This window comes from Zea mays, chromosome 8 (assembly GCF_902167145.1).
Source record: "Zea mays cultivar B73 chromosome 8, Zm-B73-REFERENCE-NAM-5.0, whole genome shotgun sequence".
Lineage (NCBI taxonomy): Eukaryota > Viridiplantae > Streptophyta > Magnoliopsida > Poales > Poaceae > Zea > Zea mays.
The window spans coordinates 175,868,757-175,891,141 of NC_050103.1; the positions used below are offsets into that span (position 1 = coordinate 175,868,757).

Here is a 22,385-nt window from a genome sequence, read left to right on the forward strand (position 1 = left end):
CCTGCCCTGGGGCGACATTTACGCCTTTATTTGGCATGACAATTTGGCCTGATTTCTATTTGCCATGAGGGCATAAGCTAGGCTAATCCCTCCCCAACTAACACTGATGCTTCGAGTGACCCCTCCCCCAACTAACTCTGGACAGGTGCGCGGGTGGTGATGAGTGTCGCGAGTGCGAGAAGACAAGTGACGCAGGTCCCACTACCCAGCCCACTAGCAACAACAGAGAGATGAGAGAACCACATGCATGGCTCAAAACAAGTCCGCAGCTTAATTTATTCCCCGACCGTAGGAACCACATGCATGACCCAATTCCCTCCCATCAACACGCATTCAGATGAAAACGAACGTGCCCAAAGGATGGAGAGAAACCAAACAACACTACCGAACTAGTTGTGCGAAGATAATTCACTTTGAACTCAGCTGTTTATGATATATATTATGTATAAATTGGTGTATTTGAGACTATCCCTTGTTAGTTGGTAATTGTACTACGTGGTTCGTCTTTTCTATTTATACATGTGTAGAATCTCTTGGTGTAGTCTTCTTAGCTTCTAGAAAAAACTAGCTGCTAAAGGTCATAGCCGACTGTTTAAGCATGGGAGCAATATAGGTTATCATTATTTGGCTAATGATTTGGCGGATAATTTATGAACCTTGGCTGATTCGTTCGTCCAACTCTCCTGAGCTCAATTGATTTCACAGTTTCTCATCTGAATTTGAGCAGTATCTACTGTGAATTTGAGTATAGAAAACTGAGTGGTGGCTGGCTCCATTTCCTGCCCTTAACTGAACGCATGCCCTTATGAAACAGAGTGGTCATGAGCCTGCCGCATGCGCGCGAAGCACAGCTCACCTGTTCGCAGAGCGCGAGTGCGTGCCATGTGATGACGGGTTAGGTCTTGATTCTCTGCAAGTCTGGTAGCCTTTGGGTTGATGTCAATCAACTTGTACTTGCTATGTGTATCTGATAATTTAATAAGCATTCGTTGTCCTGCTAGATATCAGAGATCTTACCATCGCGATCGAATCCCCTCAAAAAGCGATCTATACTTGTTTTGATTAAAGCAAAGCCACAATGCATGCACATCATCCCCCTGCTAATCATTGCAATAGAAGCACGGAGTGGTGGCTGGCCTAAAAATTCGAGGAGTAGGTATTTTATTAAACATTCTGCCAAGATACCACTTGCCACATCATAGCGCCACACAGAAATGACATTACAACCAGCCTATGTGTTTTTTACATGGACAGTTTAGTGGACTTGACATGGACAGTTTGATTAAAGGTTTGCAGGATGATATGGCTATAGTAGAAAATGATATGAATAGTTAGCGGGAGATTATATGGATGGTTGAGATAGAACCGATAGCGGGGATTAGCTTTATAAGAGAGATATTAAAAGTAGTAACTGCGCTTAGTAAAGATGATGTGGATAACTTGAATTAAGAGGCTGAAAGTTTATAGGATGGCATGGCTATTAGCAGTAGATGATATGGAAACTTAGTGAGAGATGACTTGCGTGTTCAGATAGAACTTATAATAGTGAAATTTGGTTTTTATAAGAGATATAGATAAAGTTATTGTATCACTGTATGTATAAGATATATGCCAATAAACCTAGACAAGATCGATGATATCAGAATCCAATACAAAACTACTCCATTCCTCCCAAATTAATTACACATCTTGTTTTCCAACAGGTTAGATTTGTAAAACATTTTACTAGATTTTTACAAACTATTATCACGTTTATATCTTCTAATATATTTATTATAATAATATAAAATTTTATTATGTATCATAAATATGATATATATAATCAAACTTAAAAACCAATTGAATTTTAAAAGAAGTGAGATGCATTGTTATCTTTTGAGACAGAGGCAGCAATAAAATATTAGATGGAATTATACGAGGATGTGACGTAGTGTGAGGTGAAAGCCTTGTACATTGGTAGATTAAAAATTGCAAGTGCACTTAATAGAAGATGTAGATTAGCTTGCACGCGAATATATAGGAGATGGTAGGTCACCCAGCACAGGATGATACATGGATAGTTTGTAAGTGAAGATGGAAAAGATATGCCTTGTTCGGTTATTCCCAATACACATGGATTAGATGAGATTGGAAAAAATTAAGAAGAAATTTGACTTGTTTGGGATTCAAACCCATCCAATCCTACTCAATCCACATGGATTGAGAGCTAACCGAACAAGCCCTTAGTGGGTTTGTTTCTATAAGAGATGCAGATTTACTGGATGATGAGTGATATATGCGCAATGATTAAGAGCACTAAGTAAGTTAATATATAGCTTAATTAGTCTGATACATAGAGATGTTAGTGACATCTGCTTGTGATGTATATCCAATATGAACTATTTGAGTATGCCTAGATTCACATGGACGTATCTGTGACGGTTTGCAGTGTCGGGCTTCGTTTCCGTGCCGCTCTTCAGTTCAGTCTACACCGAATCCGAACTCCGAACCGACGCACTGCAAGTTTTTGGGCATCAGATGCGCATGCGCCAAACCGGCGTGACTCGCCTGCCGTTTGACTGCTTGACCGACCGCCGCTGCATTCCTCATCCATCCGCGGCCGGCGAATCGGCGCAGTGAGGATCACCATGAGGCATTCCTGTTCTGCTCTCTAGGGGTGTAAACGGTACAGATATTATCCGACCATCTGACCGTCCGAAGAGGCTAATTATTCGGTTGAATAGGTTTTTTCGGATATCCGCAGAATTTTCGGATTTCGGATTCGAATTCGGATACTACAGTTCGGATATCGGATACGGATATGGTATGACTGATATCCGTCGGATTTCGGATATCCGGATATCTTCTCGGATAACTATCCGGATTTCATATTTCGGATATCCGGACATCTACCCAGATATCTTACCAGATTTCAGATTTCAGATATTCGGATAGTTACATGTGAAATCACCCTAAATATCCAAGTTTCAACATAATCAATACTTCACTTTATCATTTTCATATCAGGATTTGAGGTTATGTTCTTATATAATGTTTATTGTTCCTGGTAAAATATTTGCAATTTTCGATCGATAGTGGAATATTTTATGAATTTAAATGCATTTTGATAATTTTCTGTAGAAAAAATTATAATAATACATAAATAGTCTCAAAAAATCATGAAATTTGACGGAGGAGCAATATATGCCCATATAGCATCCTCAAAAATGTTTGGGCCATAAAATCTAAAGATTGCCAACATTTCTTTCAAATCACTTTCACTTGTTATGTGAGTTACATGTGATATCACCTTAACTATCCAAATTTTAACATAATCAATACCTCACTTTATCATATTCACATAGGTACTTCATATTATCTTTAATAGAATGTTTATTGGTCCTAGTAACTTATTTGCAGTTTTTGGTAGACACTAGATTATTTTATGATTTTAATTACATTTTGATGATTTTTTGTAGAAAGAAATTAATAATACACAAATAGCCTTAGAAATTCATAAAATTTGACGGTGGGTTAACATTTGTCTACATAAAATTCTAAAAAATGTTTGGGCCATAAAGTCCATAAGATGCCAGTGATTCTTTTCATTTTCTTACACTTGTTGTGTGAGTTACACGTGAAATCAGCTTAAGTATCCAAGTTTCAACATAACTTTTACTTCACTTTCTCATTTTCATGTAGGGACTTGAGATTATCTTCTTATGGAATGTTTATTAGTCTTGATAACTTATTTGCAATTTTTGGTCCATACTATAATATTTTATAGATTTAAATGCATTTTGATGATTTTCTGCAAAAAGAAATTAATAATATACAAATAGTCTCAGAAATTCACGAAATTTGGCGTATGAGTAACATATGTCCATATAGCATCCTCAAAAATGTTTGAACCATAAAAACCACAAGATGTCATCAATTATTTCATTTCATTTCCACTTATTTATGAAACCCGTAATGATTACATGTGAAACCACCATAATGATAAGTGAAACCATATATCATAATAACACATGAAACCACATATCATAGTTATCAATATTTTATGAATTTAATTGTATTTTAATGATTTTCTACATAAAGAAATTAATAATACTCAAAATAGCCTTAGAAATTCATGGATTTTTATGGAGGTGTAGCATATGTGCACATATAATTCTCAAAAATATTTGGACTAAAGGAGGGGCTAAATGATTACAACTATGATATGTGTGGAATGGTGTCTTACACGATATCCGACAAAAATATTCGTTACCGACGCTATCCGTGTTCGATTAGCTCCGTATTCGATCCACGACTATTCGTATTTGTATTCGAGAACATCCGTATTTGTATTCGTATTCGAAGCTATCCGTATTCGAATTCGACTAAAAATATGAAAACAAATATGATTTCATTGATATCCGTCCGTATTCGATCCGATTACACCCCTACTGCTCTCCCTTGCCTCGCCTTTTTGCGTCCCCTATTTATACCTGGTTGCGGGTGGGGTTTGGTGCCAGGTTGGTTTCCAGTAGCTTTTCTCACTAGTCTAGTCACGATCACGAGTCGGTCGTCAGTCAATGGCAACTGGTGGCTGGGAGGCTGCTCCGGTCGACAGACCTCGCCTCGTCAAGACGCCGTCGGGGAACCCGCTGCCCCGGCGGAGGGGCCAGGTCAAGGAGAGGATCGTCAGGGACATTGCGGAGGCCCTGGCCACGGCGGCGGCCCTCGCCTGCGGCGACAGGACGGGCGTGGGCAAGAGAGGCGAAGGAGGGAGGGCGGCCGCCGCGACCGCGTCGCCGTCACCCGGTGCCAAGAAGAAATGATTGGTCGACACGACTGACTGCAGAAAAGGCAAACATGTGCTAACTGTGCGCATGTATCGTGAGATGGATGGTACGTGTCCCGTGCGTGAATCCGTGAGTTTCAGGTTACTAGTAGTACTACTGAACTGATCAGGGGGTGTCGGAAGGATCATTTCTCCTATTCTCGTTACATAGAAACCAAACAAGATAACGAGATGTAAGTTGCTTCCAATATGTATATTGAGCTAGTGTTTTACTATCTTCTGATCCATCAAGTCTTGGCTCGAAGAACACTACTAGCCTTGTACAATTGAGGCTCACTGGCTCACTGCTGCTTATTGTGGACTCTTTCCTTTTTTTTTCTTAAGCTCTTGCCATTGCCATACAATGATCAATAGGATGTGGTCAGGGACGCAGCACTCGGTATGGCCAGATATGGCACTCGCCATACCTTACTCTGTCATGTCGGTGCAGTCCCTAATAACATTGCTTCTTTCTCCCTTCCGGCATCTCGGACTCCGAGTCGAGGACCGTGGCGATCGACGGCAACATATAGTGCAACTGGTAGGAAAATTGTGAGGGGCACAAGGGAAGACCAAAGGCCCAATGGGCAATAGCCGAAGGACTAAGTGGACAAGCAATACACATAAGTATAGCCGGACTTTAGGCTCTCTCTTACAATCTCCAATTTTTTACTGTTGAGAGAATCACCATCGTCCGCTTGCCCGCCATGGCGCCACGCGCCCATGCCATCCCTAGCACGTTGCTAGCGCCCCTAGCTGCCGCTACTGTCCTACTGTCGCACCCCTATACGCCAAAGCGGATTAGCAAAGGGCAGGTGAGTGGTGGCGGCATTGATGGTTGCCGCAGGCATGTTCATGAACTAGTTCTTGGGCTAGGAACGAGCTAGAAGACGAGGAAGAGATGACAGGAGCGGCTCCACCACCATACCTTGTTTTTTGTTTGTGCTCCACCACTAGGTGTGTTTATGTGATTGTCGAGCTATGATCGTCCTTCAAAGTATGATAATATCTTTTGCTCTCATCACTCCAGTCATTGTCATCGTGCTTCGCGCATCACTTAGGACAACGAAGAGCATGCCACATATAATATAGCTTGAACTTAGTTTCTTTGGGCTAAGCGGAAACTCTCTTAGGTCGCTTCAAGCAACATATCATCGTCTTCTCCACTAGGCGGAAAAATCTATTCCATTTCGAATACCATTTTTTCTTGATCGTTTTCGAATTGTTCAGGAGGCGATTAAAAACTGTATGAAAACGATTTAGCTAGTTTTCCGATCGTTTTCGTATTTTTCATTTTCGAGTCGTGATGATACCGCTTTTTACTGTTTATATAATATGATATACATTTAGCGTATAATTTATTCAAATTATAGACTTTTGTGCGTTCAAGTGGATGAATAAGAGAAAAAAAACAAAAGTTGCAATTACTCTAAATAATATGAATGATGAATAAAAGTTGTCTGTATATTTTAATATCTTAAAATTAGACAATACTAACTTTATTATGTATTTGTGGAAACTACAAAATATCTATTTTTTGACTAGAGTTTATCGTTTTTGAATAATCGACAATTCCGATCCCGTATTTTGACCGTTGGTTTTCGTTTTCGTTCCGGTCAAAAAAATTAAAAAAAACAATTTAACTATTTTTACAATCTTTTACGACCGTTTTCATCCCTAAATGAGATAGATAACCAGTCTCTGGCTCCAGATAAGAACGTGTATCGACTGCTTCAATCCCTGGAACATTGCAAACGTCGCAGAAAGCCATGAAGACACGAGAAGGCGATGCAATCAATTCGACGAAACCGACGGGGGATTTGGTCCGTCTCCCCCACCTATGCTTGCTCAGATCAGTTTTTCTGCGTTAGGTTTACTTTCTTGTTAATCTATTCGTTTTAATTGTTCGAACCTGTAATTTATAGAAATAAAAAATGTAAAAGCAGTAAAAGGTAGTATAGATTAAAGTGAAGCGAACGAACCAAAATGATAGTAGAAAGTAAAATTTAAAAGCGAAGCGAAGCAGTACGGATTAAAACATTGTAGAAGCTATAATTCTTTGTTCACACACGCGCGCGGGCGACCGGCGCACCGGTACCGCGCGGCACGCCGGTGGGACGCGGACGCTGGACGACGAACCGCGCACGGCGCATGGTAGAAAGTTTCTATATTATTAAAGCCGGTTCAAACCGGCGAAGACGGATCTATCCACGTCAGCTTAATTTCTTTACGTCGCTCGATCGTCAATCAACGGCTTCCATTCTCCCCGAGGCAGAGACAAGCAGGTTCCAGAACCCTCCTCGCGGCTCACGCCACACCTCAGTCCGTCGAGACCGCCCCTTGCGCTCCCGGCCGTTCCCAGACTTCGCCCTCCTCCGCCTCCAATGTCGGCACTGCGTCCCCTCCTCCCTTGCGCTTCTTCAACGCCACCCACCACTTCGTGGACCTTCCACCGCACCCTACTCCTCCATGACCAGTCCCGCCGCCTACTCCTGCCTCGCGCTTCTTCGACGCCAAGCACCAATAGAAGAAGTAACAGGTGCCCTTCCCTCCGTCACCCACGACGTCGACGCCGACGATGTCGGCGACCCCCCCAACGTCCTCATCGAGATACAGAGATCTATCGGCTGCTTGAGCATTCTAGACGCCACATGACGACACCGATTGGCGGTGGGAAAAAGAAGACGGAGGCCACTTCACCGTCGTCGCGAGGAGGAGACGTTGTTAAACTCGATGAACGCGACGACAGGTATGGCTCCCCTCCACCGCCTCCCTTCCCGCGTGCTGCCTTTGTCTTCGTCTCGCCTGCTCCCATTCCCACATGTATGAACGCCTCCCATCGTGCTTCCTCAGATTAGAATTTTTTGTGCGTTTGGGTTAATTCCTTGCCTTCTTCTTCGTGCGCGCACGCCGCCGAGCGGCATGCCGGTGGCGCGCAGCGCGCATGTGTGTTATGGACAGTGAACGGGGCGTGGGCGTGATGGAGCCATGCGACATGTGTTGCAACAGGAAGCACTGCGGGAGGCCGGGACAGGGGACGTGCGCCGGTGCGCGGGAGACAAACTTCACCTCTACAGGAGTGAGGAGTCAGGACCTCATAGTTGTGTGCGGGACTCTTTTCGAGCCGCTGTCGTACACCAGCTTGGGCGCCTCCATCGGATTCAGATCGTTGCTGGACTCACTTCCCTGACTTACAAGCTGCCATGGTAAGCAACGCCCGCGCATATGTGATCTGTCCTGGCCACGCTTACTTTGTTCCCCTCTCTAAGATGACATCTTTGGCACTTCAGAACGCGCAGAGCTTCAGAGGTTAGATCCCCTCTGTTGTCCAGCCTTTCCTGTCCTAGAATTACATCAACGACGAATTCAAGCCACCCAGATCAGGGAACTCTGAAGCAGGTCTGCAGGTGCGTCCTCACTCCCCTCTACGTTCCTGATTCTTGATGTCACTGTTACATCCTAACAGATTTTTATTGAGCTTGTTGTGGGATTGATTTGATTAGCTCCTTGAAGATGGTCATGGTGCCAATGTTGCGAGCCTCCAGACCATAGCCGGAGAAGTATTGTGCTAGGCAGGGCAGTGGGACGTGAGCAGGACTACAGGTCTGTGCTGGTGCTTCATTCTTCATTTCTTTAATCTTCTATGGTTCAGTGACTTAAATTATTTATTCGCATTAAAGATAAAGAATAAAAACCCTAGAACATTAAGGTAATTCTTTTTCCAACCATAACTCTTTTAGACTATGCGACATTAACTTGAATGCTCGTGCCTTTTGTGAATCCTGAATTACCACAACGCCCTATCATCTGTTATTTCATTAGTTCCCCACAAAGTTAGTTCTTATCCTATTTAATTTTTTTACTATTTATAATTTATACTCATGTATTCTTCTGAAGTATTGATGTGGTATGCGAATAATAAAATTCCAACTCCACAAAATATGTTTGGTAGTATGTGCTTACTATTATGACACTTTTCTTTTAAAAAATAAATTAAAGATGCATGTAAGATATTGAGTATGGATGTCCATTGTCATAGCACACTATATAACTTGAATGTGTATTGATCATAATCAGGTCATGCGCTGCTCAGTGCTACTAAACAGAGATATTGTACACCTCTTTTAGATCTTACAGAAACAGACTTACCAACTATCTTCTGTTCGACTGTAGATGGTCAAGTAAATCAAGTGAAATAGCTTCTTTATGAAAATGTAATAATTTAGTTTCCTCTTTGTCATCATCTTAATTTGTACTATTGCATTGCTTGAAGCTATAAATTCATCGATTGTCCCCGAAATTAAGTCACATTTCCAGATACAATGTTCCTATTAAACTGTGCATGTTTCTATAGCCAGCTTAATAGTCAAAAAATCATGATGCATTGTATTTATAGAATTAACTTTTTTTACATATTTCTATATATTAAAGATGGGAGCAATTCTGCTCTCAGATACATCCACGTCAACGCTTTTCACTTCAGACAAGTGATCCTAATCCAACGGTCAGAAACACGTATCACACAACCCACTGATATACGGATAACAGATGCCCTTCCGCTCCTACCGGCCACCAGAGCATTCTAGATAGTGCACGAAGGGGCTGTTGGAGAAAAAGAAAAAGCCACACCGTCGTCGCCGCTACGGGGAGACGGCGATGCCATCACTCTCCCTGTGCGGTCCCCCATCCATTGCATCCCTCCTGAGTGTTGCCTTTGCCTTCGTCCTTTTCAGCCTCCTACTATTCAGTTTGGGTTCTAGACGGATTAGCTAGCCAATATACAGTGCAAAGGAAAGGTGTGTTTGGATGGAAGGCCGCACATGCACGCATAGAAGAAGGGCATCCGTGCACCTTTGAGTCCCACTGCCTACCAACGAATTGACCGCAATCTCGATCAAGAGCTGAGCATAACGAGGAAGACAATGTAGATGCTTGCTTTCGTAGGGAATTCAGGCTTGATGGTTCAAGTTATAGAATATATATACGTAACTGGCAGCTACTACTAATTTGAATTCCTAGCTACATACATTATGTTTTTCATTTTATTCAATTCTCTCCCCTGCTTCTTTATTACTCCTATTTTCTAGATGACATACATCAAAAATGGGATGCTCTTTGTTGGCTTCCTGCTCCTGCATAACATACTAATTTCGCTATAGAATATATGTATGTACCTTAACTGCAGCAACTACTAATTTAGATTTCCTAGCTACATCATTTTTTATTTTTCTCTCCTTTTCCTCTTCTCTCCCCTGCTTCTTTAGTACTCTCATTTTTTCAAAGGATAAACATCCAAACTGGATGCTATTTGGTGGCTTCATGCTGCTGCAGAGTATACCAATTTTGGAAATCAAGAGTTTGACCAAGCAAGCGGAACTAGGTAAATAGCAATGCCTTTATCTGACAAGACAAAGTGCGATGGGTATAGATTTTTCTTGGTACCACTAGAAACAAGGCTCCTTACACTAAGCAACATGCTGCAAATATAAAGAATCCTACTGACAAACAAGAAACAATGGTTTCTTGCATGATAAACCACAACATTTTGCTGATCTGGGATACCCGGTGCAAAAAGGACAAGGACACCCAGAGAGGCAGAGAGGGTACTTATTATGCTGCCTCCTTATGTTGAACCAAAGTGTAACATGCAACCTGTGAATGATGATCCTGAAAAGCAAACTTGAAGTGGTTACAAAAAGCCTAACATCCTTGGACAAACTGATCACTTGGAGAACAAAAAATTTGCTTCGACATGTTTCTGGTGGGAGAACTGCAAAGCTGCTAGCACGTGTTGATGCTTATGTTGAGGTGCCTAGCAAGGCGAAGGTCACAAGGCAAACACCCAAAAGTCACAGAATATTGCATGTTCTTAAGTTATCAGTGTAAATTATATGAATCAGCCAGGAAACTAGCTCATGTATGTTCTATATTCTTCTACAGGTAATCATCCTTTAAAATGTCAGGAGGCTCCTTTTAGTTAGCGTACCTAAGATGTGCTCATATACTAATTACAAGGTACAAGTATATTAACTGAATCTACTGTTATGTCACTTCATAATTTCTCCAAGTGTATTCTTTAGTCAGAGATTGTATTCTACGATGTGTTCCTGAGTGTTCTATATTCAGATTTGTTGTGGGTATAGGATAGCAGAGTTTAATACAGGAGATCGTATTAGAAAACTGAAGGGTAACATGTACGTTCTAACTTGAACATAATAAAATTTGAGTACTATAAATATATGTACGTTTACTATATATGTAGCTAAGGAAACAATGTTCTTACAAGTTATAACACATTGATTAATTGTACATTATTTAAATATAACATATATTCCATTAATTCTTCATTCTTAAATTGTGCTTTATAAGCATTATAAATTGTGGACGAATGATATTTGTGTTTGTGCAAATACAAATGTTGAATATGTGACTTTGTGATTTAGATTTTTCTGTATTTATACTTAATTTCTTATGAAGTTATAAACAAGCGTGCATGGCGCGCTCAATATACTAGTAAAATTTAAAAAGACCTTGGAACTCGCTACGGCTATACATCGAGATTATTTTTTCTTTTCTTATGATCTTAAAGAATTTCTCCCTATTCCCTGGAGGGAGAATTCATAAAATAGCACTGGTCTGTGAGGTGATTCAGTAAACAACACTGCAAATCCGAGTATTCACGAAATAGCACTGCAGGCAGCGGGAGCAGTCAGGAAAACACATGCCTCATCCTTTATCATCTCTTCAAAAAAAATCATTCGTTTGCCAGGCCAAATACACTACCCGCTGATAATATTTTTCTAGGAAGTATTCTCGGAAGAAGGATTTTTTTTGTTAAAGGAAGACCAAGAGTATGTTGCAGGACCATCTACTGCCACTACCCAATCAAACGCCTCTTTGTTCTATCTGAGGAAGAAAGGGTTGCATCATCAGTTGGGAAAAATGATGCTGTAGAAACATCATCAGCAATTTGGTATAATTGTGTGTGAAGAAGGAACTAGTGTTAAACATAGTGTCATTTTATAAATTCCCTTGGCAAAACCCGTGCTATTTTGTGAATACCTATTTTTCAGTGCTGTTTTCTGAATCGTGCGTGAGATGAATGCTGTTTTCTGAATTTCCCCATTCCCTGGACCTTCTACTCTTCTAGTCTGGGTCCCCAGGATGAAAAAAATACAATAATCCATTCTTATCCACAGTTTGTAAACCCTGTTAAACCCTCCGGGTCCACTTTCAGAGAATAGAAGTCCACTGACTGGAGCTGGACGACGGGCCCAGGTCTCAGAGCCGGGGCCCACTCCCTCGTCCCTATTTACCGCGGACGAACCCAGCCGCCCGAACCGCCTCCTCTTCTCCAGCGTCCGATCCCCGTTTCCCACGAATCCCACTCTACTCCTCCATCTGCGGCCTCCTCCATGCACCTGCCCCCTTCTCTCTCCTCCTTGCTTCCCCGCGCGCACGTTTTTACAAGGTGCCTACGGCGCGTCAACACGCTGCGCGCCCGCCACCTTCCGATTCCCGGCCGCGCCTCCCTAAGCTCTGACGTGATCGATGCCGTGTGCTTCGTCTTGGTGGAATTAGGGTTTCGGCGGAGGCGACCGGTCGCCGACGATGGCGGACGACAGCGGCAGCCACGAGGGCGGCGGCGGCGACGACGACGTCCGGGAGCAGGACATGTTCTTGCCTATTACCAGCATCACCCGGATCATGAAGAAGGCCGTCCCGGCCAATGCCAAGATCACTAAGGACGCTAAGGAGATAATGCAGTACTGCGTCTCCGAGTTCATATTCTTTGTGACGAGCGAGTGAGTTGAAACCGGCCGGATGGTAGTGTACCCCTAGGTCGAGTTGGGTTCTTCGTCTTTAATTGTAAGGCTGTTCTTTGGGGTTTTTTTTACTGTATGACGGTTCTGATGTATGCCGCGACGGCGTGGAGCGGACCTTGCAGGGCGAGGGAGAAAAGCAAAAAGGAGGAGCGTAAGAGAATCAACGTGGACGATTTGCTCTGGTCAGTGGATACGGCAGGATTCGAGTACGTGGAGCTTCTCAGGATTTGCCTACAAAAGTACAGAGAGGTCATTTATGGCTCGCCCTGACTGTAGTTTAGAAGTGGATCTTCTGTCTTTATTTCAAATGTTTTGTACATCTCTCTCATGGCGTTTCTTTTTTGCACTTTGCATATCCTCTTCTGGTGACGGGCTGGTGATTGCAGACGGGGGTATGCGATTTTTATGCTTTTATTTATTTATCTGTTTATTATTTTGTCCGAACAACATGTATTTGACCTTGCTTTGTCTGAACTGTAGAAGTGCACGGTGTACACGACGTGATCAGGTTATTAACCTGTAACACCTTAGTGAGAAAACATTGAGCACTTGGCAGGTAGTACGCAATCAGTTTAGGAAACTGCAAACTGGTAGGCATTAACACCTGAGCAAGACTTCTAGTTCTAAGAAATGCATACATGATCTCGTTTGTTTTCTATAACAATTATTACCTATTATTTGTTTTTGTTGGACTGCGCTACCTACCAAGCAAGCTCCTGGGCAACTAATGTTGTTGCTGTGAACAAGTTAATAGTCTCATGTACTGTTTTTGTACATCCAAGATGCATGCGACTGAATACTGATCACATTTTTTTTTGGAAAATTCCTGTACGTAGGGTGATAGTAATAAGGTGTCTACAAAGGCTGGCGAGGGCTCTTTAAATAAGGATGCAGTTAGTACCCATGGTGGCACCAGTAACTCAAGCAACCAGGTTAGCACTTTTTTACATGTATTTGACCACTTATACTTGAAACTGACTGCTAGTGTAGCAGTGGCCCCAGGCTGCCTACTCGTGTTCAAATCCTAGTCTGGGTGAACGGTCGGGTGCCGAGCAGGTTCACCATTTTATTTTCACCTATTTTCCGTATCTCGCGAAAACAAAAACCGGAGAGGTTTTCACCAAAACCCGAGCAATTTGAATTTTCAAAATTTTCAAATTTGAAACACCGATTTTCGCCGTCACAGGTAATCACACTGTCATTTGTGAGTAAAAAAAATGTTAAGACAATTATTTCATCTCACCAAACATCGCACTAAATTTCACTTATTGCATTATTCACTGACGTGTTGCTTACAATTGGTTCAGCATGGAGTTTACAACCAAGAGATGGTACCACCACAGGTAATCTATCATGTTGTCATTTGTTAGTAAAACAATGCTACAATGAATATTTCATCTCACTTAACTGGCACGGATTTTCACTTATTGCATTATTTACTGACATATTGTTATTACTTACATATGGTTTAGCATGGAGTTAACAACAAAGAGATGGACGATATGTCGCCACAGGTAATCTATCATGTTGTCATTTGGCAATAAAACAATGTTACAACGAATATTTCATCTCACTTTAACATGGCACGGAATTTCACTTATTGCATTATTCACTGATATACTCTTGTTACTTACAGTTGGTTCACCATGGAGTTTACAACCTTGAGATGGACAATATGCTGTCACAGGTAATTAATCATGTTGTCGTTTGTCAGTAAACAATGCTATAACAAATATTTCATCCCACTAAACAGGGCACAGAATTTCACTTATCACTAACATACTCTTGTTACTTACAGTTGGATCAACATGAAGTTTACAATCAAGGGATGGATGATATGCCAGCACATGTAATCTAACATGTTGTCATTTGTTTGTAAAACAATGCTACAACGAATATTTCATCTCAGTTAACATGGCACGGAATTTCACTTATTGTGTTATTCACTCACATACTCTTATTACTTACAGTTGGTTCAACATGGAGTTTATAACCAAGGGATATGCGATATGACGCCACAGGTAGTCTATCACATTGTCATTTGTTAGTGAAATAGTGTTACAATTAATATTTCAGCTCACTAAACATGGCACAAAATTCCAATCATTGCATTATTCAATGACATACTCTTGTTTCTTACAGTTGGTTCAACATGGAGTTTACAACCAAGGGATGAGCGATATGCCACCAAAGGTAATCTATCATGATGTCATTTGTGTGTGAAACAATGCTACAATGAATATTTCATCTCACTAAACAAGGCAAGAAAGTTTACTTATTGCATTATTCACTGACATACTCTTGTTACATATATTTGGTTCAGCATGGAGTTTACAACCAAGCGATGAATGATATGCCGACACAGGTAATCTATCATACTATCATTTGTCAGTAAAACAATGCTACAATGAATATTTCATGTCACTAAACATGTCATGAAATTTTACTTATTGCATTATTCAGTAACATTCTCTTGTTACTTATAGTTAGTTCAACATGGAGTTTACAACCAAGAGATGGATGATATGCTGCCACAGGTAGTCTATCATGTTGTCATTTGTCAGTGAAATAATGCTACATCGAAATTACATCACACTAAACATGGTACAAAATCACACTTATTGAATTATTCACTAACATACTTTTGTTTCTTACAGTTGGTTCAACATGGAGTTTACAACCAAGGGATGAGTGATATGTCGCCACAGGTAATCTATCATGTTGTCATTCGTCTATGAAACAATGTTACAACAAATATTTCATCTCACTTAACATGGCGCAAAATTTCACTTCTTGCATTATTCACTCACATACTCTTGTTACTTACAGTTGGTTCAACATGGAGGTTACAACCAAGAGATGGATGATATGACGCCACAGGTGGTCTATCATGTTGTCGTTTGTTAGTGAAAGAATTCTACATCTAATACTACATCTCATTAAACATGGCACAAAATTCCACTTATTGCATTATTCACTGACACACTATTGTTTCCTATAGTTGGTTCCGCACGGAGTTTACAACCAAGGGATGAGCGATATGCTGCCACAGGTAATCTATCATATTTTCATTTGTCTATGAAACAATGGTACAACGAATATTTCATCTCACTTAACATGGCACGAAATTTCACTTATTGCATTATTGACTCACATACTCTTGTTACTTATAGTTGGTTCAACATGGAGTTCACAACCAAGAGATGGACGATATGCCGCCACAGGTAATATATCATGTTGTCATTTGTCAATAAAACAATGCTACAACGAATATTTCATCTCACTTAGCATGGAATTTTTTTCACTTGTTGCATTATTCGTTGACATACTCTTGTTACTTACAGTTGGTTCAACATGGAGTTTACAACCAAGAGATCAATGATATGCAGCCACAGGTAATCTATCATGTTGTCATTTGTCAATAAAACAATGCTACAACAAATATTTCATCTCACTAAACATGGCATGAAATTTCATTTATTGTATTATTCACTAACATACTTTTGTTACTTACAGTTGGTTCAACATGGACTTTACAATGGAGAAATGGATGATATGCCGCCACAGGTAGTCTATCATGTTGTCAATTGTCAGTGAAACAATGCTACATCAAACATTACATCTCACTAAACATGGCACAAAATTCCACTTATTGCGTTATTCAATGACATACCCCAGATACCCTTGTTTCTTATAGTTGGTTCAGCATGTAGTTTACAACCAAAGGATGAACGATATGGTGCCACATGTAATCTATCACGTTGTCATTTGTCTATGAAACAATGCTACAATGAATATTTCATATCACTTAACGTGGCATGAAATTTCACTTATTGCATTATTCATTGACATACTCTTGTTACTTACAGTTGGTTCAACATGGAGTTGACAACCAAGAGATGGACGATATGCCACCACATGTAATCTATCATGTTGTCATTTATCAGTAAAACAATGCTACAACGGATATTTCATCTCACTTAACATGACACAAAATTTAACTTGTTGCATTATTCACTAACATACTCTTGTTGCTTACAGTTGGTCCAACATGGAGTTTACAACCAAGAGGTGGACAATATGGTGCCACATGTAATCTATCATGTTGTCATTTGTTAATAAAACAATGCTACAATGAATATTTCATCTCACTAAACATGGCATGAAATTTCACTTGTTGCATTATTCACTAACATACTCTTGTTTCCTATAGTTGGTTCAGCATGGAGTTTACAACCAAGGGATGAGCGATATGCTGCCACAGGTAGTTTATCGTGTTGTCATTTGTAAGGGAAACAATGCTACAACAAATATTCCATGTCACTTAACATGGCACTGAATTTCACTTATTGCATTATTCACCGGCATACTCTTGTTACTTACAGTTGGTTCCACATGGAGTTTACAACCAAGAGATGGATAATATAACGCCACAGGTAGTCTATCATATTGTCTTTTGTCAGTAAAATAGTGCTACAATGAATATTTCATCTCACTTAACATGGCACAAAATTTTGCTTATTGTATTATTCGCTGACATACTCTTGTTGCTTACATTTGGTTCAGCATGGAGTTTACAACCAAGGGATGGACGATATGCCGCCACAGGTAATCTATCATGCTGTCATTTGTCAGTAAAACGAAGCTACAATGAATATTTCATCTTACTAAACATGGCTAGAAATTTTACTTATTGCATTATTCACTGACATACTCTTGTTACTTATAGTTGGTTCAACATGGAGTTTACAACCAAGGGATGGACGATATTTCGCCACAGGTAATCTATCATTCTATCATTTATCAGTAAAACAATTATATAATGAATATTTCATCTCACTAAACATGGCACAAAATTTCACTTATTGTGTTATTCACTCACATACTCTTGTTACTTACAGTTGGTTCAACATGGAGTTTGCAACCAAGGGATGGTCGATATGCAACTGCAGGTAATCTATCATGTTATCATTTGTCAGTAAAATAATGCTACAATAAATATTTCATCTCAATAAACACTGCTCAAAATTTCATTTATTGGATTATTCGCTGGCATACTCTTATTGTTTACAGTTTGTTCAACATGGAGTTTGCAACCAAGGGATGGACGATATACCTCCACAGGTAATCTATCATGTTGTAATTTGTCAATAAAACAACGCTACAACGAATATTTCATCTCACTAAACATGACATGGAATTTCACTTATTGCATTATTCACCAGCAATTTTCTCTATATGCACTCAATACCTCATTGGGGATACTTAATAAAGGGTTGTGTGCCCAACCGGATAGAGTGTGCCTTTTTCTCTTATTATCTACTATATAAAGTACTAGTTTATACCGTTATGTGTCATCACTTTTTCAAAAAACCCTACATTTAATTGTAATCATCTTGTGGTCCAAACATCCCATCTCGGCTCCCTGTCGCTATGCCACCATTGCGATGCTCCTAATCCGTCCCCAAGTCAGTTCGATGTGGATAGTAGCGTCAATTTACTGAACCACACGTTAGCTAGAGTTACGGTTTTGAGGGTTCGCGCTAGGATTTGACCGCACGATGGGGTGGTTGCGAGGGGGCTGAGTTCTAGCAACGACGACACCAGACACGTGTCTGTGCATGTTCTCTTTCTATGCTTTGTCATTTTATTTTGCAACACGCGCTCTGAAAGCGTTGAGCTAACGGGTGGGGATACGACAGACTTGTATTCATATTACATTCTCATTCTTTACTTGTTTTAATAAGTGTCCACGTACTCAATTGGCGTGTTTGGTTGCCGCTCCAGCAGCGTCCAAGCTCACCATATGTGTTGACCGTGTATGTGCTTGTGATTGGTTACCTGCATGCAACGATGCGAGCTCGCACACGCACATGTAGCCCAATTACATTTCTCACCTTCAGTCTGCATACGTGGAGATCCGAGGAGAGCTTCTCTGCTCGACCAGGCTGGCTCGCGCCAGGCGCTCCTTAGTGCACCAACCAATCATGTGGAATGTAACCCTAAAAATGTCTTAATTATGATAGTAGCAAAGTAGTTATAAAATTACAGCAAAATATACATCTCATGTGTGTTGTGTATTCTGGACTTTACCAGTTGGACTTGATTATTATAGTAGCATATGTTATCTTTTCATATGAACTTTTCATTCTAAGAGATTATTCTTGAGATCATATCTATACCAAACCTTTTTAAAAATTTTGTGTGTGTTTCATTTTCAGCTAAGAGATGTTAACCTACTAGAAGATACTGGGGTAAATAACCTTGGACCCGCTTTTTTAAGAGAATGTGAGTTGTGCCATTCTATTTAATTATATAATTCTTTGGTTTAAGAATTTTATATGTTTCTTTGCTTGCTTTCAATAATATTTCTACCAGGAACAACTTGTCTTACCGAAAAGAATATTTAGATATCTTACCAAACACTAAATATTTAGATAAATCAGAGTTGGCTACTTGGCTCATAGTCCCAAGGCTTTTCCCACGTCCAAAGGCCATGTTCCGTCGATCCTCCCCCTCCCCCTCCTACAGCGACGCTCTCATGCACAACCACGCCGCGAGCTTCTCCGCGCCGCTGCCCGTCACCGTCACCGTCCCCGTCCCAGCCCAGAACCCCCGGGGCGCCGCGGCCGGCGGGTACCTCGACGGCAATGTCGGCGCCTTCTCGTCGCCTCCGTCGTCGTACTACAACTACAACAACATCCAGAGGAGCGTCAGCTCGCACTCGCTCCCGATGCGCCTCCAGCCGGGCGACGTGTCCCTCGGCGGCCGTGGCTTCTACTCGCCGTCTTCACCGTCCGCGCACCAGCTGACGACGACGCTTCCGCCGCTCTCGTCCTCCCCGTCCTCCTCCTCCGGCGAACTCTTCGAGTTCACCTCGCCGTGCCCCGTCCGCCGCGTATTCAGCACCGGCGATCTCCAGGTACTGCGTCGCGTCCATCGTGCATCTCAACCGTTCAGAGCTGCGTCCGATACTCCGATCCACGGCAACAAATAAAAAAAAAACTGAAACTCCGCTGGTGTGCTGTGCTGGCAATGAGAACAGGGGATGAACGGGTCGTCGCCGCCGCGCCCGGTGCCGTCGGCCGACGGCTGCGGCCACGAGGGTGGCGGGACGTTCTCTCAGAAGGTCGCCCGGTACAGCGCCGTGGAGAGGAAAGAGCGGATCGAGCGCTACCGTGTGAAACGGCACCAGAGAAACTTCAACAAGAAGATCACTGTAATAATCCATCGCAGCATCTCCCTCCCTTCCCCTGCGAATGACCGATTTGCTTTGCTCTGTCGCGCGCCGCTCTCTCTCTCTCTCTCTCTCTCTCTCTCTCTCTCTCTGTCTGTGTGTGTGTGTGTGTGTGTCCAAGCATCCATTCGTGCCAACTAACGTTCGACCTCAACGCGCTGGTCCTCGCAGTATGCCTGCAGAAAGACGCTGGCGGACAGCCGCCCGCGGGTGAAGGGCCGCTTCGCAAGGAACGGCGAGGTCGACGCCGATGCCGACGAGCGCGAGGCGTCCGACAACAGCTACGAGTACGGCAGCAGCCGCGACGAGCTGGGCAACGGCAGCGTCTACAGCACCACGGGGAGCTGCTACGATGGCGACAACGGCGAGTGGTGGTGGCGGCCACCCGGGGCCGCCGCCGCCGCGGCCGGCGACGATGCTCAGCGGCAGCGGCAGGTCGGCTTCGACGATGACGACGAGCTCTGGGCGACCCTCGACGACCTGGTCTCGTAGGCTGCGATCGCCTGCACGCTGCAGGCTACAGGCCAGTCACCGGTCACCAGGCGAGTAGCGCGCCAGGGGCGATGGGACGAACGCGACGCGACGTGGCGTTGGTGTCCGGTGCACGCGCGAGCACTCCACTCAGGCTCCGCTGGATCGGCGGGGGCGCCGGTGCGCGCGCGGCGCAGTGCGGTGTGGTCGGCGTCGTTGACCTTCCCCTTGTGTACGATGCGATCGATTGCCTTGTAAACTTTTAGCCCAGAAACATCATGACGCAACAGAGAGAGAGAAAAAAAACTTCAGAAACATGCGTCCTGTCCGTCGTCTCTAATTAATTAATGTCGTTTGGCACTGAGAACAGCTTGTGCTCCGTGAGATCCTTGTGACTTCCACAAATCAGCTGATTGAACTAGCCTGAGGATGTTTTGCGCCCTAGCTACAAGTCGTCGTAGTTTCCGTCGTTGTGCGTGTCTGCTGGCGCTGCACTTATTTTAAGACTTGGAAAATGGCGCGTATCACATGATCCGTCAGTGACAGGACATGTCATGTCACGGCAGTTTGCTCACCCGTGGGGGCTGCGACTTCTCCCGGTGTCGCGGGAGATGGATGGCATTGGCAGGCAGGTGGCACTGCGATTGGGATTATAGATGTTCAAACGGGGGCACGGCCCGATCCAACTCGAGCCTGACTTGGTCTAGCTCGTTTGAGCCCGGCCCGTTTGAGCCCGGCCACTTAACCGTACCATGCCGCCGACGAGCTCATACCTCTTCCCAAGCACGGCACGGTGGAGGCCCGATCGTGCCGGACCGGCCCGAATAGCACGACCCATTTAGTAGCCCGTGCTGGTCCGAGCCCGCAAACGCAAAACTTGAATTGGAAGCGACGACGAAACAGGCAAGAATTCCGCATGCAAATTAAAACTGGCCTCACCTTGGGAATGAAAGGATCGGGGAGCGAGCAATCGAGATCACCGCGCGCGCAAGCAATTGTGCAGCGGATTAATTTAATCAGCCAAGACGTCGAGATCCAATTCAGTTTCAGGCTAATAACCAGCTAGCTAGCTGATCAAGCAGAGAATCGTAGCTTGCGGATAGATGTTGCGGATAGATGCAGTCGTTGTCGTGCGCGTCCACGGCCGCCTCGCCGACTGCTGCACCCACCGCCACGACTGATGATGAAATGATGCATGACACATACCAGAACCGCTCTAGCACGTCGCGCAGGAGGGAGGAGGTGCCGCGCCGCCGCAGGGAGGAGGGAGCCAGGAGGAAGAGTGGGAGAGTGTGTTAGGGTTTGCGTTGGGCCGTCGGGTTGGGGCATACGCGGACGCGGCAGCCGTCGGGTTGTGGGGCGTTGGGCCGTCAGGGACTTGTGGGCTGGCGACGGGGTGGGTGGGGAAATGGGGATTTAGGTTTTAGGGTATTAGATTAAACGGGCCGGTTAAAAGGCCCGGTAGATACCGGGCGTGCTCGGGCCAGCCCAATGGGCTTAAATGTTTGTCGGGCTCGGCATGCTATCCGGGCTGGGCTGAGCCCGAGCCCGCTTCAATCCGTGTCGTGCTAAAATAACGTGCTTCGTGCCAGGCTAACGGGCCACGTGCTTTCTGGACATCTATAATTGCGATGCAATCCAGTCAAAGGGGGGCGGGTGTGGACATCACTGTCGCGGCGTCGTGAACACGGGCGAGGCGTCCGTGATGTTCCAGCCCACTCCCCCACACGTGATCGACAGCTAACTCCAGTTCAGTCGCCGCGGCCCGGGATTGCGAATTGTCAGTAGCTGTTCGGTTTTGCGTCGTGTCACCTGTCAGCATCGGCATATCTTTTGGGTTGGTTCAGTAAGTTGCGCATTAACGTTGTGTTCTTTCTGTTTTTATTTATTTATCACGATTTAGTTTAAAAATAAATTAGTAGACGATAAATATTTGGAAACCGATGTAGGACTTATGTGTACGAAAAATACGAGTTGCATGCTTGGCACGCCTGCGTCCATATATACGACGAGTCGATGACAGCATACTAATAGTAGCAGGAAT

General features: G+C 43.2%; 2 protein-coding genes, 1 long non-coding RNA gene and 1 pseudogene across 4 annotated transcripts; all 4 read left to right on the forward strand.

Moving 5' to 3' along the window:
- The first annotated feature begins 4,509 nt into the window (after positions 1 to 4,509).
- On the forward strand, positions 4,510 to 5,043 carry LOC100277577 (uncharacterized). The gene has a single exon (XR_002264528.1). It is a non-coding gene; the product is annotated as an uncharacterized lncRNA (long non-coding RNA).
- A 7,114-nt stretch (positions 5,044 to 12,157) lies between these two features.
- Positions 12,158 to 13,119, forward strand: LOC109942015 (nuclear transcription factor Y subunit B pseudogene; annotated as a pseudogene). The gene is made up of 3 exons (NR_174174.1): positions 12,158 to 12,612; positions 12,756 to 12,882; positions 13,020 to 13,119. The product of NR_174174.1 is annotated as a nuclear transcription factor Y subunit B pseudogene (transcript).
- A 159-nt stretch (positions 13,120 to 13,278) lies between these two features.
- Positions 13,279 to 18,966, forward strand: LOC100278921 (uncharacterized). The gene is made up of 24 exons (NM_001399251.1): positions 13,279 to 13,565; positions 13,941 to 13,976; positions 14,106 to 14,147; positions 14,270 to 14,320; positions 14,432 to 14,482; positions 14,604 to 14,654; positions 14,776 to 14,826; positions 14,957 to 14,998; positions 15,120 to 15,170; positions 15,291 to 15,341; positions 15,463 to 15,513; positions 15,635 to 15,685; positions 15,807 to 15,857; positions 15,978 to 16,028; positions 16,150 to 16,200; positions 16,503 to 16,553; positions 16,675 to 16,725; positions 16,847 to 16,897; positions 17,019 to 17,069; positions 17,200 to 17,241; positions 17,363 to 17,413; positions 17,535 to 17,585; positions 17,707 to 17,757; positions 18,855 to 18,966. Exons 2-24 carry the CDS (start codon positions 13,962 to 13,964, stop codon positions 18,942 to 18,944), a joined length of 1,149 nt encoding a protein of 382 aa, NP_001386180.1. The 5' UTR covers positions 13,279 to 13,565; positions 13,941 to 13,961; the 3' UTR covers positions 18,945 to 18,966.
- Positions 18,967 to 19,078: 112 nt separating this feature from the next.
- Positions 19,079 to 21,719, forward strand: LOC118473184 (uncharacterized). The gene is made up of 3 exons (XM_035961940.1): positions 19,079 to 19,555; positions 19,679 to 19,852; positions 20,042 to 21,719. The coding sequence occupies exons 1-3, from the start codon at positions 19,130 to 19,132 to the stop codon at positions 20,360 to 20,362; spliced, it is 921 nt and encodes a 306-aa protein (XP_035817833.1). The 5' UTR covers positions 19,079 to 19,129; the 3' UTR covers positions 20,363 to 21,719.
- The last annotated feature ends 666 nt before the right edge of the window (positions 21,720 to 22,385 follow it).

What these genes read in the sequence shown, in the direction of transcription:
- LOC100278921 (NM_001399251.1), top strand. An exon ending in TGGACAATATGGTGCCACAT is followed by an intron (nt 16,726 to 16,846) that starts GTAATCTATCAT and finishes TGTTTCCTATAG; the next exon opens with TTGGTTCAGCATGGAGTTTA. An exon ending in TGGACGATATGCCGCCACAG is followed by an intron (nt 17,242 to 17,362) that starts GTAATCTATCAT and finishes TGTTACTTATAG; the next exon opens with TTGGTTCAACATGGAGTTTA.
- LOC118473184 (XM_035961940.1), top strand. Translation starts at nt 19,130, where the DNA reads ATGTTCCGTCGATCCTCCCCCTCCCCCTCCTACAGCGACGCTCTCATG. An exon ending in TCAGCACCGGCGATCTCCAG is followed by an intron (nt 19,556 to 19,678) that starts GTACTGCGTCGC and finishes CAATGAGAACAG; the next exon opens with GGGATGAACGGGTCGTCGCC. An exon ending in ACTTCAACAAGAAGATCACT is followed by an intron (nt 19,853 to 20,041) that starts GTAATAATCCAT and finishes TGGTCCTCGCAG; the next exon opens with TATGCCTGCAGAAAGACGCT.